This window comes from Thunnus maccoyii, chromosome 6, assembly GCF_910596095.1.
Source record: "Thunnus maccoyii chromosome 6, fThuMac1.1, whole genome shotgun sequence".
Classification (NCBI taxonomy): Eukaryota; Metazoa; Chordata; class Actinopteri; order Scombriformes; family Scombridae; genus Thunnus; species Thunnus maccoyii.
Genome location: NC_056538.1, coordinates 15,362,501 through 15,380,736, shown reverse-complemented (window position 1 = coordinate 15,380,736; position 18,236 = coordinate 15,362,501). Strand labels below are relative to the sequence as shown.

General features: G+C 40.0%; 1 protein-coding gene across 4 annotated transcripts in view; it reads left to right on the top strand.

Moving 5' to 3' along the window:
- The first annotated feature begins 310 nt into the window (after positions 1-310).
- pdgfd (platelet derived growth factor d) overlaps positions 311-18,236 on the top strand; it is a 62,459-nt gene continuing 44,533 nt past the window's right edge. For all 4 annotated transcript variants that reach the window (XR_006096699.1, XM_042415268.1, XM_042415267.1 and 1 more), the window contains exon 1: positions 311-875. Coding sequence is in view for 3 of the 4 variants with exons in the window: in XM_042415268.1 (XP_042271202.1) it covers positions 758-875 (118 nt within the window). In the remaining variant the exon portion in view is untranslated. The remainder of the gene's footprint in view (positions 876-18,236) is intronic.

Genomic DNA, 18,236 nt, shown 5'->3' with positions numbered 1-18,236 from the left:
GCACTTTGAGGGAGAAAGTGTTCTAACATAAACATACAGTAGTAAAATAACAACGAAAGGTTGATTTTTTGTCTGTTTCAATAATAATTATATCTAAATGTAATTTTTGATTTGATTTTAAATGGGTTTTTTTCCTACTGAAGTGGGAAAACTTATTTCTCCCTGTCTGACCTCCCGTCCCAGCATCCCGAACGATCACACACACACACACACACACACACACACACACACACACACACACACACACACACACACACACACACACACGGTTGCCATCATGAGCGCGCACCGCTCAGTTGGTGAAGTTTGACGCGCCGACTTAGACGCGTCAGACAGAAACTGTGAACTATGCGGGGCATTTCTCATATTTCTGGGCACAATTCATTTGCTTCACAGCGATAAGAAGTTCGGCGCCTAATCTCATGTCTGACCGTGAACGGAGCTATATTATCTCCTTGCGCTTAGTTGTCTTAGAGTTTTGCTTTCGGTGTTTGTGAGCGCTGTTTGGATATTTTGGCACTTTGGCACAGGACGGGACATCGTGTGCGCAAAGCTTTGCAAAGGAGTCAACAAGTGACTCTCATTTGCGGGCAGAAGAGAGACAGAATGAAAGCTAGAAGTTGCTGAATGGAAAGTTGTTTTTGACTTTCTGTGTCGTGGCGTATTTTAAACAAAAAGCTTCGTTTTTTTAAGTCACTGGAGGGTGTGGAGAGGGCATTTATTCATTTCAGAGACAGTGCTGGAGTTTATTGTCACGATGAGTGGACCGGTGGTTTTCCAGATGTGGATGGTTTTAGTTTTGGGGACGATAACCGGAGTCGCGAGGGCTCAGGTCTCCACCGCTAAAGTCCTGAGGGGCAACATCAGGAGAGACGGTGAGTAATTATTTTATGTCTTTGCTTCCATCTATTTACTGCTGAGACTGTGTCTCTGTAACGCTCGGTAGTGACATTATAAGTTGTAGTTTTTTAAGTGGTGTGAGGCCTATAAGGTTCATATAAGGCAGTGGCTTTTTTCATACATTTTTGTCCTTTTTATTTAATTTCACAGCTGTAATAATTTGTGAGTATCAATTATATTTATATTTAAAACGAGAAATTTGCAACACTGTTCTTGCAACGACCGGTTGTCCTGTGGTAACTTACAGTGTAACTCAGAGTAGACACATGAGTTGTTTGTAAGTGTGACAAATGACTGACATGGCTTGTTGTATTGAATGACCAGTTGAACAACAGAAATTCTGAGGAGAAAGAGAGAGAGGAGCAACAAGGAGGGATGCAAGACAGTAGAGACAAGGAGGGTAAAAGTTATTGATGTACAGAGGGTGCAAAGGAACTTGTGGAGAAAGACTAAGTAAGAAATCTGTTAAATAACAAGCTGCCCCATTCCACTTTTTATGTTGAAAAGTTAATATGAAACAAAGTTAGTATGTCTCAGTCAACTGAGTGTTAGAAGTCAGTTAGTGGAACTTCTGTTAGCATTATGTAGTGTGTTGCTCTACTTCATTGAAGGTTAAGTCTTCAGATTCCCTGAGCTTCTGGCCTATCTAACTTCCTGCAGGTGCGCCATGCTTACTTTTCACTTGGCCCTGAGGCTAAAGTCACGGTGCAACAGTACCTGTGATTAAACACACACACACACACACACATTCACACACAGAGGCACACCTGCAGGGTTGCTTTTGGCAGTGAAACATGAAAATACTGCTGTATTAGGTTCTAACCTGGACAACTACCCTGAGGCCTGTTTAACCGTACACTCTTGTGTGTTGGGTTTATAAAAAAAAAAGAATAACATGGAGGGCTAGGTCATGACTCTAAGTGTGATACACATTAAGTATAGACTACATCTGCATTCAGTTACCTCTGTTTAGTCATGCATTCGAAAAAAAAACTCTTACGGTCATGAAAAGTATTCGATATTTAGTGGCTATATAGACATTTTTATGTATATGCATGCATGTTTTATTACTTTCAGCTGAGTGTAGAGACTCTACAGATATTTGCCTTATAAACAGTAATCTGTCAGATGCAGACCAGTTGCTGAGTCTTGTCCGATCACATGTGTGTGTATATAAATGACGTAGCACATCATACCACCACACAGAGTGACAGCTGTGGCGTGGCAGTACAGTACTACTGTATGAGACAAGGCAAGCTGGCAAGAGACAAAAGCAGTGATTGAGAAAAAATAAAAGTTAATACTGTTAAAAGACAACAGCTGCAGTAACTGCATTTGGTCAAGGTTCAAAATACCAGCAGGATTAAAAAAAGTCTCTGTTCTCTCACTGAACGGGAGGAGGAAAGGTATGAAGGGGGAGCGACTCAGTGAAGAGTTAAAGCTGCATTACACTTTTGATACTTCATAATTGGGAGTTATTACTTGTTTCAACTGATACATGTTTTTTAATCAGATCTGCATCATAGTTTTGCAGAAAATCTCTTCTGTATCTATTTTTAAGAGTATGTTACTAAGAAAGATTCAGTATAAGATTAAAATCTGCTCTTTAGTTTATACTGTTCATTTTCTACATATTTTCAGATTCTGATTAAATTATATACTTTGATCATTATTACTATAAAAAAGAAAATATCCACCATATCCATGTTGTAGCGCAGGACTGACCCTCTCCATGTGTTTTAAACTTACACTGGGACTTGAATTAAACAAATATCTTGTTATTTAAAGTGTTCATGCACATATACTCAAGGTTTTTTAAATTAATTTGGTATTAATTAAATCAAAAGAACAAAATGTCTCACTGTGCCACATAACCCTGAGCTGCCATCTGCAGATTACTCCAAAATTTGGGAACTCCCTGCGATGATGTCATTAGGAAATGATTGGGTTTGTGCTCTCAGCGACGGAAAATATGGCGGTTAACATTGCTTAGACAGTTGTTCTCAAACCCCCAGCCCTCAGACACTAGCTTTAAAACATGCTACGTCGTAAATTAAAGAGGGAGACTTCATAGATATATATTGTTTTTGAGTGTTGCACAGTTTCAGAGGGTCAGCATTTCAATTGAGTGTTTAAGTTCTATCACAGGAGTGAGATGAGATGAGATAACTTTTTTAAACACTGTCATTCATCTGGAGCGGGGCAGCCATTCATTGAAAATCCTCCTGACACAGTTGTCAAGTCATCTTTATGTCCTGATAATACCAAATCAGACTGATATGATCAAAGTGATTTTTTTTTTGTTCTCTTGATGATCTTTTGATGCATGAAGACTATGAGGCGCTGTGATAGCTTCTATTGAGACAGAGTGGTTGTTAGATGCTGCACAGTCTTATACCAGCTCTTTAATCCTCTGCATGCAGTCGTACAGTAATACACTGTGCCCAGAAGTTATCTTTTTATATATGTGTGTGTATGTGTGTGTGTGTCCCTGTGTTTATACATTTACAGTCGGCTTGTGTGGAATATGAGAGCTTAGTTCCGTTGTTTGACTGACTGGTGCTGATTAGATGTGTTTCCATGTGCAGGAGTGAACTTAAAGCTGATAGGGGCTCTGCAGCTTTCACTCATCCATTTACCATTGTGAATGTGCCCATGTGTGTACTCTTATGTGTGTGTGAATGTTCTGACAGAATGTCTTAGCTCACTTTGAGGAATTCCCCCCAAGGTTTTTTTTTTTTTCTTTTTCTCCTGTGTCTCTTCAGCGTTTCGCTCATTCTTTTGCCACTGAAGTGTGTCTGTGTGTGCATTAAAAGGGGTTGGGGGTGGTGAGACAGGGAGACGGAGTGTATTTGCAGAAAAGAAAACACACATGTAAACGCACAGAACAAAATAAACACTATTTGACCTTTTTGCTTTGAACAACTTATTATGTCGGCTGTAAAGACCAGATGATCTAGATAGGATAAAACCTGTTACAAATAGGTGTGTGTGTGTGTATGTGTGTGCAAACAGCACTTGCGGGCAGGAAAATATGTGCACGCAGGCACAGACAGAAACATGCACACAGTAGTCAGATACTGACACTGTTGCCCAGACACAAGCACAGATAGACACACAGACTCTGCCGTGATCCTGGGGTAACCTATAATCCTATTTACTACTTAAACATCATAAACATCACACATGTTCAACTCTGTTCATGTGGCCACAAATATAGTTTAATCCATCTCAAGTGTAAAACTTCAACTGCCAGGGTTTTTCTTTAGATGACCTATTTATCAATTCCTTTCTAGCCAGTTGGGATGCTTTTATCATGGCCTACACTGCATTTGATTGTGAAGTCAAAATCATAACAGGGTTTTCTACTAGTGCGTACAATGTCCAGCTGGGTGAAGATAGTAGCCAGCTGGGGACCCTGGGGAGGAGGGCACACTGCTGCTCAACAACTTTTTTTTTTTTTTAATTTAAAGTAAAGATGGTAACAAACTTTTAAACATGTATTACACTGCTACATTAGTTAAAATTTGTTTAAATCAAACTTCTTTTGCATTTACATTTTGCTAACTTGCATTTACATTTCAAAGCAAGATGGCTATACTATATAAACATAATCATTTAAAGTTATATATCATACTTTTCAGTGGCATATCTGACATTGAAAGCAAAATAGAGTGGACAGGCAATTTAACGAGTTCAAAACAACACTCCACATCAATATATCAGCGTGATACAATGAGTGTGAAAAGCAGCTCACAGTAACAAAAAGCCATGAGTCTATTTTGTTTGCTGGAAAGAAGAAGAAAACCATATGAACTTAAGTTTGTGGCCTTTTTACCTGTCCTGCCTACTCCACATGTGACTGACAAGCACACAAACAAGCAGTGAGTGACAGTTTATTTTTCACTTTCATGACATGGGCTCCACTCAGTTGGAGGCAAGGCACCTTACATCAATAGGGTGAGAAGCAACTCGTTATGAAAAAAAAAAAAGTAAGAAAGTAATTGGCAGAAAATGTCTCAATGTCCAGCTGACAGCTGGTGTTTATGGTAAACTGCAGAGAGAAGAAAGTAAATGCAGAAATCAGTCCCACTTGAGGAGCTAAAATAGTCTATTTAGACTCTTGTTATCCATATTTACTAATGTTTTTCCTTTTTATGTTTAATTTTCATGGTGCATTGTAATGAATGCACACTGATGTGTTCTGTCACAGCAGTTCAAAATCACTGTTTTAGAAATGAACACACACATACTGTACACATTGAGGTCCAGAGAAGGAGTTGCACACCTTTGTGAGTGGGAGGGAATGCATCGAATACTCTTGAGATTCAAGTGCATTGTTATCTTTTTCAACCCTGTTGACTTTAAGATTAACCAACGTTATGCAATGAGAATACTCGTGTGCAAAAGTACACATTCACACTCGCACACACAGTTTAACTTAGGAAAAAGTGGCAATGTCGAATGTAGAGTGGCCATGCTTTGCGTTGGTTAATCTGTTGTGTAGACAAACAGACCCTCAGACCCTCTGCAAACATATGGTAACTGTGTCATGCAACCTTATAGGGGATGTGTCATTTATATTTTGGGGCTCTACTTCAATATCTTTGCATTATTTACAGTTAAAAAAAAAATGTTCATCTTATTTTGGCCCTTTATGCAGCCCCTCAGTTCAGCCTCTGTCTGAAACAGACCGTTTAAGCTCTGGCTCGGGAGACTTCTGGTGGTTCAGGAGGCTACATAAACAAATAGTAGTAGTCAGTATTCACTTATTTTTCCCAAAACTTCTCAAATACATCTGTATATGTTTGAGGCCAAATTCAATCTGAAATATGCAAGTGGACAATGCAAACAGCCTGCAGAACAACCTTAGCAACAATCTTAGCAACATATGCTACAGAATGGACGGCAGTTTGTGGGCATGCACGAACAATCTGATGTCATCACAAGGAGAAAGTAGAGGTAACTTTGCATACAAAGTGTTTAGAGCAGGCTAAAGCCTGGGCTTTTGACTTTCAGGGAGCATTTTTATACACATTCACCTCAAGTTTTGGACCTTTGACCATGTTTAACATAGACATCCAATATTATAATAGCATAAAAATAAAGGAAAATCACAAAAAGCATGATATGTCCCCTCTAATTATTACCCTGCGAGGCAGCTGGATTCACAAGATCATGCGAAAATCCATCTTGTCAGGCTTCAAGTTATGCGCTTGTGCCAATCAGCATCGTAAATCCAGCTGCCTTGCAAAATAAGACAGTGATAGACAGATGGTTCATCCAATCACTTGCCAAGTAGTTTTTGAAAGTGCCTTTTCCAAACAATTTCCATGGATGACTTCTCAGATGGTTCTGTGTAACAAACCATCTGGGGTGTCAGGTTACTCTAATTAGCCAAAGACTACTAAACAGACTGTTAAAACTTCTATTCCTGGCAGTGACACACTATGTTTTATGAAGGCTTCTGGAATATCTTTCTGATTCCTCCTCTTCTTCCTTCCAATGGTTCTTGCTTATCTGTTGCCTTCTTCTCTCAGTGCTGTCTTATCAGCCCATGCCTTGCCACATATCACTCCATCTCTCTAGATCCTCCTCTTTCAATCTCTCCCTTTCTCATTTCTTTCTTTATCTTCCCATCTGCCCCCATCTGTTTCAGCTCTTTTTAATCAAAAGCTATTTCACCCTGTCGGCTCTCTGAGCAAATATAATGTGGCAAACAGTGTCACAGACACGCACACTGGCACACTTGAGCACTTGAACACTCACACAAAACGAAGGAACTTGCACAAGGACAATACATTTAGTGACCTTTGTAAACTCACATTTTGACACCCATTGTTGACAAACCTAAAAGATTCACACACGTGTATGGAAAAACAGCGAAATATACAAAAAGGAAGCAGTTACACAGCAATACACACATGCGCAGATACAGACATGCAACAAAGGCATGTGTGCTCTCATGCTCTTGAGCTAGGCGTTATAGGTGATATCAGTGAGTGTGATGTCATGGTCCTTGAGAACTCAAGGTGGGCTTGCCTCTGATAACACACACACACACACGCACACACACACACACACACACACACAAAGAAGTATATATTCAGTCATTTAAAAACTTCACTCTGTCATATTGTTATATATCAAAAGATGCGTGAGCATAAAATAAAATAAAAAAAAACAGAAAATAAAAACTCAAATTAGAGAAGAGTATTTTGGAAAAACAATGTAATTTCAAGGTCCATAGTGTAGCTGATCCAGAGCTTTCAATTTTATCACACAGTCTTCCTCAGCAGATGGAGTTAGTTGCAGGGCTGCTGCTGGCCATTTGGGTACCCTAAACGTAATTGCTTTGTGGTGACCACTCTCCATTTTCATTATCAATGTTACGAATAATGTCACAGATAAGAAAACCAGAACTATACAATAACAGTATATATTACACTATAAAACAGGAAACAATAATATGATATAAACAAAAAACTAATAATAGTGATAATAAAATAATAATTAAATATACCGAAGAATAAGATTTTCATTATCATTATTGTTGAAATAAATAAATAAATACGAATAAGAAAAACTGAACTGTACAATTAGTCACACATAACAGAAGAAAAGTCACAAAACTTTACAAACTTTGCAACGACAGTAGTCTATATGTTACACTACAGAACTATGTAAAAGGCAAAAAACACACATACACACAAGTATTTGAAAGTGCAATCATCTTCAATAAAATAAACCAAAGATATATATTTTCATTATCAAAGTGATTTTGGGGACACTACACTGTATGACAGTGAAGTTAGTCAATATTTTTATTATCTATTTTCAGTGTTGCACTTTTCAGATGGTCCCTGTACACTTGTCTCACAGCCGGCTGTACATAGAGACCTATGATACTAGTCTAGCTCAGTGGGCAGCTTCTTTGGGTAAATTAGGTTGCAGCTCGCTGTCTACCTTACTTCGGTAGGTAAGAGGCATCGTTTGTATTTTAACAACCTTTCAGTTATGAGTTATTGATCCAGGAAGTTAAAATCTGTCAATATATCTCCAACTTTACTGAGGTGCTGTTTGGTGCCCCCTCCGGCACTTGGTGCCCTACACACAGCTGGTTAGTTGTCATGGAATTGCAGATGTTTACATTTCTGTTTTTCAGAGCACTTTAAGGACTTCTTACTTCACATTGGCTTCAAAGCTGAGTTTCTTAAGTTAATTCTTGACTGTGCAAACAGTACAATGATCTCACCTCAGCCTCCATTTAGTTGTTGCTCTGGAGCTTTTGATTGAATCACACGCTATTCCAAAATGAACATGATCTAAATGTGACCTATCAAAAAAACAATAAAAATTAAACTATTGACCTCAGTGTATTCTCTCTGTGCTTTTAGGTGCAGGAAAACATAGATTTGCACTGGGCGTGAATACAGCCATGAACCTGGTCACCCCGTCTTGCCATATCAAACTCTGGTCATTTCTGCCTCTGATGGATTCATCTAAGACAAGATACAAATTGGTTCCAAATGTTTTTGTGTCACTATATTAGACACAAGGGTGAGAGTGGGGAGTAGTGTCACTGAGGTTACTGGAATTCATGAGTCACTCACAGGACACCCGACATTGAACACCCGCCCACCCAAGCCGACACACACACACATACACACACACGCGCAAACACAATTACAGGATCTCCCTTTCAAGGGAATCCCCCGATAAACATTTGTCACACACACACTTTTTATGCACAAAGTGCATTAGCCAAAGCTACCGCACCCCTACATGTTTGGCAGACAGTCCTTTCCTCCCCTGCACAGAGAAAATAGGGTGGTGACCACTTGGACAATCTGACAGGAGAGGAGTATGCGTGCATGTGTGTGCATGCAACAAGAGAGAAGCAAAAAGTGCAATGATGCCTTGGAAATAGAGTGGACCTATAGGTGTAGCAGATTTTATGAGGAGGTGAGGGTAGCAGAGGAGAAGTGAAAGTTTAGAAGGGAGCTTAGAAGAGTTAGAGGGCACAGAGGAGGAGGAGAGGGAAAAGGTGTGTAGAGAGAGATATGCCAAGTTAAAAGACCTGTCCCTTCTCTTTTCTGCCCTGTCAGCTTCAAAAGAGAGATAGTAAGACTAACAGCAAGCCGAATGGACAGAGTATAAAAGAGAAGATAGGAGAAAGCAGGACAGGAAAAGATAAGGTATTTTTAGAGAGGAAGATCAGGACCAAGCATAGTACCAAATGTCAGCAGTTTATATGATCTCAGTATCTGATCAAAACTCAAGAAAACAGAAAAAAGCAAAAAAGAGCTTGATTATTACATAGTCAACATACCAGACAGGTGGCAAATTAAAGGAAAAATTGGTACAATTACTTAATGCTCCTTACATTGAGGGGATCTGGTGGCTCTGTTATACTGTGGGGGGCATTTTGCTGGCATGGTTTGGGTCCACTTGTCCCCTTAGAGGGAAGAGTCACTGCAAATCAATACAAAGTTGTTCTGAGTCATCACCTTTATCGTATGATGAAACATTTCTATCCCGATGGGAGTGGTCTCTTCCAGGATGACAATGCCCCAACTCACAGGGCACAAGGGATCACTGAATTGTTTAATGAGTATGAAAATGATGTGACTCATATGCTATGGCCTTCGCTGTCACCAGATCTCAAGATTGGTGTTCCTCAGCCTTGGCATTGATTCTACAAGTCTCTGGAACTTTTCTGGAGGGATGAACATCATTCTTCAAAAAGATCCAAAGTTTCAAAAAGGTCCAAAATCTCCCATAGGTTTTCAATTGGGTTGAGATCTGGTGACTGCGAAGGCCATAACATATGATTCACATAATTTTCATACTCATCAAACCATTCAGTGACCCCTCGTGTCCTATAAATTGGGGCGTTGTCATCCTGGAAGAGAGCGCTCCCATCGGGATAGAAATATTTCCTCATAGGATAAAGGTGATGACTCAGAACAACTTTGTATTGTTTTGCAGTGACCCTTCCTTCTAAGGGGACAAGTGGACCCAAACCATGCCAGCAACATGCCCCTCAAAGTATAACAGAGCCACCGGATCCCCTCACTGTAGGGGTCAAGTATTCAGGCCTGTACCGGTTTCTCCTTTAATTTGTCACCTGTCTGTAGCTTGTCCATCACGGAAGGCTACAGACAAATCTAACTTCTCATTTTAGGAGGCTACAGTCATTCTGCACTCTCAGTGAAGCATAAATATAATCAAGCCTCCTCATGCTTCTTGCCCCAAATTTGATTGTGTAAAAGAAGAATGGATTCCTCAAGATTATCCAAATACACAGAATATCCATTTAATTATTTCGTGAGACACACTGATGACAGGAATCCAGGTAACAGCCATCATCACTTGTCATCTCTTATTAAAATGAATCCAATTATCATAAGGAGTTGGCAATGTAGGCTTTGCAAAAGGAGGATACTCCGAGAGATTCGAGCATTAGGAGATGTTAGTAATTTATTACATTAACATATGTCCTTACATAAAAAAGTGCAAATAGTGAAGAATAAAACTGATTTTAAAAGATTTTCAAATTATGAGAACAGCCTGCCCAGGAGAGCTCATGAGAGTTGAAGGGGTGGTTTGGATGGTGAGATACGAGACAAAGATACTGCCTGAGGTGAAAGAGACAGGTGTTCTAAAAACAACAGGAGGTTAGTTATTGTAGTTTGGCCACTGATTTGGCCGCTCATCAACATGGTCAGCCGCTGGAGCTGCAGCAGTGGCTGCCACACACAAATCACGGAGGCAATTAAAGTACTCAAAAACCCTTTGAGCCTGATAGCTGCAATTTGCATCAACATTTGTATTCCCTCTCAAAGTCATAACGCAGTCAAATCTGAATTCATACTGTGTTTACTCACACTTACACTTTCTAGGGATATTACTGTGTCCAATGTCCAAAATGTCCAAAAATCCACTCAGAAATCATAGGAAAAAAGACACTCCTTGCCTGAGAATCATCACATTTTTAAGATTTCTTTAGTGTCAAAGTAAATTGGTAATAGTTGTCTGTACATACATGGGTAGAATGGAAACAGGAAGTGCTCATACCTAATTTGGCATATTTTTAATGGTGTCAATTTGCCAAAATTGCAAATCAATGTAGGCTAGAAAACTGGGTTCAAATTGTAGCCCACTAACTGAGACAGAGTTTTTTAATTCAAATGAAATGTAAAACTCATACACAATAAACACACCCTCGCTAAATTCAGTACAGTCAGGGCATTTGGTGTTAAAACCTCACTTGGTATGTATGATCAGTAGCATATGGTGGCTAATGCTAGCTTATGTTAGCAAACATTGGATAAATATCGCCCATGTGTAACTGACATCACGGTGTCAGTTCAATGACCTTGTGATTACTGTTTAAGTACTTGAATTACTATTATACTACGTCTAAGCAATTAGCATTATCCCATAATTGCCACTTATGGCTGCTGTTGAGCAAATGTTATTTTGGCTGACTTTTGTTGACAACTCTTCCAGTTAGTTGTTAATGCAAACTTGTTGTGAGTCGTGCAGAATCAGTTATCTCCACTGATGTGTATTGTATTCCTTTGGCTATAAGAACTCAATTTACAAGCCAATTAAGCTCTCTTAAAATGCGGAGTGGAGTTGGGGACACAGTAGAGGAGAATTAGAGAGCAGGGTGGAGAGAGAAAGAATGGGAGAGGGGGACCAAAGTTTAGTCCTTGTAGGGTGTGGTCTTGTAGCTGAGCCATCTGACTGACAGTGGATGCAAATAACAGAGGAGCAGGAAAATGAGACGGGGAGAAAGAAGGAGGTGGATGTTGCATGGAAAGAGAGATAGGATAAGAGAGATGCAAGGAGCAATGAAGAAGGTGATTAGGCCAGTGGATGAAAGAGAAGATGAAATGAGGAAGATGAAGAGAATAATGATGGTATAGAAGGAAATGAAAGTTTTAGAGGAGGATAGCAGAGACCTAGGGAGAGGGGGGGAAAGGGGAATTAACGAACACGACTGGAGAAAGAGTGAGAATAAACAAGTGGAAAGTTATAATTGAAGGGGAGATGAGAGGTTGAGCTGGGTAAAGCAGCAGAGAGAAAGAACCGAAGGAAGGGAGGAGAGAGAAGGTACAAAAGCAGCTGACTAGCAGGTGAAAGAAAGTGTCAGGAAGAGAGTGAAGAGAGAGGGACGAAATGAGACAGAGACAAAATGGAAGAGAGAATGATAGATATGAAAAGAGACAGAGCAGAGGTATGTAAAGAGTGATAGTGAGTGCGTGGCATCATAAAGAGAAATAGAGTGGGAGGGAGTGTGCTGAATAAGCAGTGAGAATGAAAGAACAAGAGATTGAGGGATAAGAAGAGCAAAGGAGAGGAAGAGACAAAGTTTGGAGAGATGGAGGAGGAGTTTGTGAACATACAGCACGCCAAAGTGAGAGAAAAATGGATGCATAAGAATGAAGGATAATAAGGGGAAGAAAACAGAGTGCGCGGTTTTAAAATGATGAATATTAGCTACTTAGTGAGCCTCTCTCACTGCATTCACTCAGTCTCAGTCCTTGGCAAACAAAGCTAATGTGCCTCAACAGTAAATGCATGAGAAAACTGCTGATCTGTTTGTATGAGTGTGTTAGAGACATAGAGATGAACAAAGAGGAGGATGGTGTTTGTTTGGAGATAGGTGGTAGTATAGAAAACTAAGTGCGGTGACGTTCTCTGGTGGTCCACAGCAGATGTTTCTATTATTATCATTATTTTTTTAAGTAGTTAACTTGGAAAAGTGACTCCAAACCACAGACACACAGGCTGGTGACAAATTACAAAGCAACAGTGTCTTAGTGAAGTGTTGAACCACTGTGAACTGCCAGAACAGCTCAAAATATGACATTACTTTACAGGAATAACTCCGGTGTATAACAATGTCACTGTAGTTGCAGCTGGTGTGTTAATTACATTGATATCTCCTCAGGCAAGGTGTTGCTTTGAAACAGGCTTTCTGAGGGGATTGTGATGGCAAATTAAAAGGATCTCTGGTGCAGCTCTTTGGTAGTTATTTGGGTTTTTTGGGTTGGATAATAACAGAAAGCCAGCTGATCTGTATCAAGCTGTAGGCAAAGTTTATTAGAGTTAATTTCCAGAAGTGCGAAGACAATCCTCAGCATGGCAACGACAGTATGTTCATTTGCTACATGAACTGAACATGTTTGTCTAGAGATTGACGGTAACTTTGGTCTACTATCACAGGTTTCTCCTCCTAATGTGCATGTGATGTTACAAGGATTTGTCTGTACTTAACCTGAACCAACTCAACCTTGGGGGCTGCTGCTTTAAAATTCTACAGTCTTTAGTGGCTAGTAAAATAACTAACTTGGAAATGGAACCTGCCTGCATCATAGAAATGGATCAAAATATGTTAGGTACACATGTACTTTGCAGCCATACCTTCAGCTGCACCTGAAAACTGCTGCTGCTGTTCAGAGTGGCATCTTAGCCCTAATCTTATCTAAGCTCAACCTCCAACCAGGCATCCACCTGTAGGCTCCTGAGTCTAGGTTACCCTTGAAGTGAACTAACAATACTACTATTGTCAATCCCCAGTCACTGTTGTGCTCAGCTTGATGTGTCCTTTAGGGGGAGTGACAATTCCAGAGCCCAGATATCAACTCTGTGCACACACATTCACATAATATACTCTAATATCTCTAGTACCTCTAATAGCACAGAAATATAATTTTATTCCACACAGATTTAACCCTGTAGTATTCTTGCAAAGCCCTAAACCTCACCCACAGTCTAGTCTGCCAAAGAAATCAAGTTGGCGAAGAGAAACTAGATTTACAATTGCTTTTCACTCTATAACCCAGAATATTGAAGGGCCACCTAGTGCATAATTTAGCAATCATTTGAGTCAAGTTATTTCTAACTGTGTGTGGTGTTGAGTTTTTATGGGGCCCATTTTAGAGTGAAACCTCAGTGAAACAGCACAGAAAGTATACGGTAGAGGTTCTCTAGTAGAAAACACCAAATGTTTTCAAAACTTGCTGAAACTTTAATATACAAGACATAGATACTGAAAAAATTGTATGATATCATCGGGTTTTTGCTACCAAGGCTAAGTGAGGGTGAGAACATTACAAATGTCAGAAGTGACACTGCAGAAAAATGAGAGCAGGAGCCGCTCTCACCCCAGGAGATTCGTCCCTGCTGAAGGAAAGAGATAAACACTGTGTATTTATGTTGTGTGTTTTATATGTGTGCGTGTGTGTGTGTGTGTGTGTGCGTCTAAGAGAGGGAGAGTTTGACAAATCCTCTGGTGCACTGTGAGAGCTATGTCTTTGTTACTCTGACAATGGTGCTCTGACATAAATGAAAAAGATTCTTTTTTTCCTCTGCTGTCAAACACTTTTATCTTCCCCTCTCCAACTGTCAGCATTTCTCCCCATATTTCCCCCTCTCTCTCTGATTCTCTATTTGTATATCTCAGCATTACTCCTTCCGTCTCTCTCCTCCCTCTTCTCTGTCTCCTCTTGTCTTCATTAGCTTTCCCTCTCCTGTTTTCATTTCATCATTAACTCTCTCTGAATTTGGTCTCTGAGCAGCAGAGAGTGAGGACGGGAGAGCCGCAAGTGCAGAAAGAGAGAGAGAAGTAGAGAACACAAATACAGAGAGAGGGAGAAATGGGGATAGGGGACATGGATAGGAGCACAGAAGAAAGGGAAAAGGCGTTGTTAGAGGAATATCAGAGGGGGAAAAAATGAGAGAGGCAGAAAGAAAAGTTAACAGGCAGAAAAAGAAGCAGAAGATAGAGAGAATAAAGGAGGGGGCAGGATGGCAGGAGGATGGTGTTATGTGCTACTGTGGAGCCTGCAGCAGGATAAGTGATCCCAGTGGTAGATAGAAGGTCAGATACACACTGACAGTCAGACCACTGCTTAACCCTGCTCTCTGACCACACACACACACACACAAATACACATACAGATGCAATGCTGCACTTGGGCAGGCACTTCCTGACACACACACACACACACACAGACACACACATATGCATACACAAATGCACACACCCAGAGCTGATGTGAGGCAGACAGACTGAGAGCAGGACGCCTGTCAAAACATCAGCGTCTGCTCAGCATCATACACACACAGCGCTCAGAGCAAACACACACACAAACATACAGTACATCTAGCAAACAGCGTCCAAGCAGCCCTTAGAGGGATCAAGGCTGATATTTGATAAACTTGTGCTACCCCAGCTGGGGTTTAGCTAACACACACACACACACACACACACACACACACACACACACACACACACACACACGCACGCACACACGCAGCCAACAATTTCACCCAATTTACTCCTGAAGTTATTTTCTGTATATCTTCAAAACATGGAAATATAAACATGAAATTGTGTGCTTATGTTATTACATTTAATGTCCTTATCTATGACTGCATATACTGTATGTGTGTGTGTGTGTGTGTGTGTGCGTGTGCGATGCAGGGCTAATTGATTGTTCTCGTCAGCCCTGCTGTTCAGACTGCAGTAGCTGTCAGCAGGAGCCAACTGCTACTCTAACAAGCTTTACAAACACACACACACACACACACACACACACACACACACACACACACACACACACACACACACACAGTTTGCTGTCTCACACAGCACACACACACATTATCACATCAGCCCTTAATGTAGAAACAGACACAGAGTCACTTAAATGTACACACAAACCCTCACAAGCAGCTCAAGAAATCTATAAAATGCATGTGGTGATGGTGTCTAAGCTGGTATTCTTGACATTTGCTGTTTGAATGACAGATATTTGAAATATCTGAAGAATCCCTTGGCATTTCTGGATACGTGACAAGTATAACAAAGGCCTGGCCCTTATTCCAAACATGCAGTTATACTCAACAAATTTAGACCTTTGTTTATGTATGAAGATATGTAAACATAACTTTGCTTACAAAAAACGCCACAAAATAACTTTAATGTACTGCGTACTTTGTGTATTAAAGCAAACATTTGTAAATAAAGTCACTAATTTACACTCACCGGCCACTTTACACAGCTGTGTAATGTAATACAATCCAACACAACAGCTCTGCCGTAAATTCTACATTTACAAATGCTTATACATATTTAGTTTTCGTTGACATTGTCATTATTTCATGATTAGTGTCATTATGTTTATTATTGAGGTCGTAGTGGGTGGTGGTGGTGTACTGGAGTGCATTATATTGAAAAGTGTTCCTAATATTTTGCCCTCCTCATGTATGTTAATGGAGTGGACAAAATATTAGGAACACCATTCAACATAGTACACTCCAGTACACCACCACCACCCACTACGACCTCAATAATAATGTCAACAAAAACTGATAATATATGAGCTACATAAATGTAGAATTTATGGCAGAGCTCTTGTGTTGGATTGGATTAGATTACACAGGTGTACCTAATAAAGTGGCCAGTGAGCATATTAGGGTCTGTTGTACCCAATAGGTGTGCTGTTACGCATTGTGAAATAGGCAAATGTGTGGTCTATGAAACATGATTTAATGTGTATTGATTATGCATTTCATCACCATCTCTTGACCTGCACTGATAGGCCTCCCACAACGTCTATGTGCCTAAGGCTCCCTCTCTTTCTTTCTGTCTATATGTGCATGTGTGTTTGTGTCATCAGTTTACATGTCTCCATGTGTGCATTTGTCCATGAATATGTATATTTTGGTGTCTATGTGGATGTTAAAGCACCCATGAATCTGCTTGATGAGTGCCTCTGCATTTGTGTGTCAAGGCTGCCAGAGTCGTTCAGCCACAGTGTCTCCACTGACCTGTCCTCGGTGCTGACTCAGCGAGTGTTAGTCCCCTCTGCATTATTCAGCAAGCTTAGCCAAGGTGTTAAACAGGAGCACATCACAGCGGAGGACAGGAGCATGCTAAGTGGACTGGCACAAGACAAGGAGAATGTAGAGATGTTAGCTTAGTGAGATACAGAGATTAGCTTGTAGAAACAAGACTAAAGCTGTGTCCCATTTCCATTCACACGAATTTTAACTTGGATTTGAGGATCACACTGACAAAGAAGTTAGTATGCATTGTAAATTTGCTCTATTTTTGAGTGTTGGATGCATTGATGGATACTATCATCCCACTATGCATCGCATAGTAGGAGATAGTCGGCTTAAAAAAACATTAATTACAGTTGCTTCAAGTATATCTAAGTATATAAAAGTATAGGTATGCTTGTAAATCCAGTACCTTAAACATGCATTAATAGCAATTTAGAAAAGCGTCAAAAAAAAGAGAATGGTGTATGAGTAGAGGCATATACTCTCTGAGGTCCAAACAAAAATAACATGTGTGTTGCTTTCAAACACAAAAGTAAAATGACACAATTAAATTAGTTTCACCCATTAACATCCTTCCTTGACAGTAATATGTTCGACTAATGTACAGTGAGCGGGTTATTATTGCAAAATGAACTCTGACAGGGTGATGCAAGACCCCGACGCAAAGCAGAAGTGTACATTCCCTCTACATTATCCTGCTTATTACACAGCCATTCAATAAAGAAATCAATAATTTGACATAAAATATTGATTTTATTGATTTAAAAATGATTTTATTGCTTCCGCTAGAAAAATAGTCCATTAGATTCTACGGTTGGAACTGCGTCCATAGCAACATAAACTCTGTAGCCTTCTTAAGATTAGCCTACTCAGAGTTAAAATTCACATTCACCTGAATGTTGAACTCGTTGATGGGGAAGTGAGAAAAGGTGAATGAACTTCTTTGGGAATATTGATGTTGACGTTTCTGTTCTCATTCATCTCTACGTTTCCTTCTTGCCAGGGCTTTGCAGTTGACACACCTGGGAACACAATTGTTACTAATGTTATCACTACTGCTTATTGATAGTGATAGTATGTAGCAATAGCAAACTAGGAGAGGTGCTCACCTGCTGCTGCCTGGATTGGAGGACAGGATCTGACTCCACTATTCCCATTCTGTGATGGTTGTAGCCTTATGGGTTTTTTTTTGCCACAGGGTATCATGAATGAGCTGCAGTTAGTAATGTTACTGGACTTTTTTCTTAGGATTGACATGATTGGACGTGGTCCTCCAGAGTCTATGATCAGAAATGCATCCATAGCAACAGTCTGTTATTCATAGCAGCAGTCTGCTATTCAGAAATAACAGACAGTAGAATGGCATAATTGACAAATCAGAATTGAGTATTCAACAAAGTCGTGTAATAATCACAGTTAAAGGTAAAGTACTGTATGTAAAAAGGAACAGTAAAGGTTTAAAAATG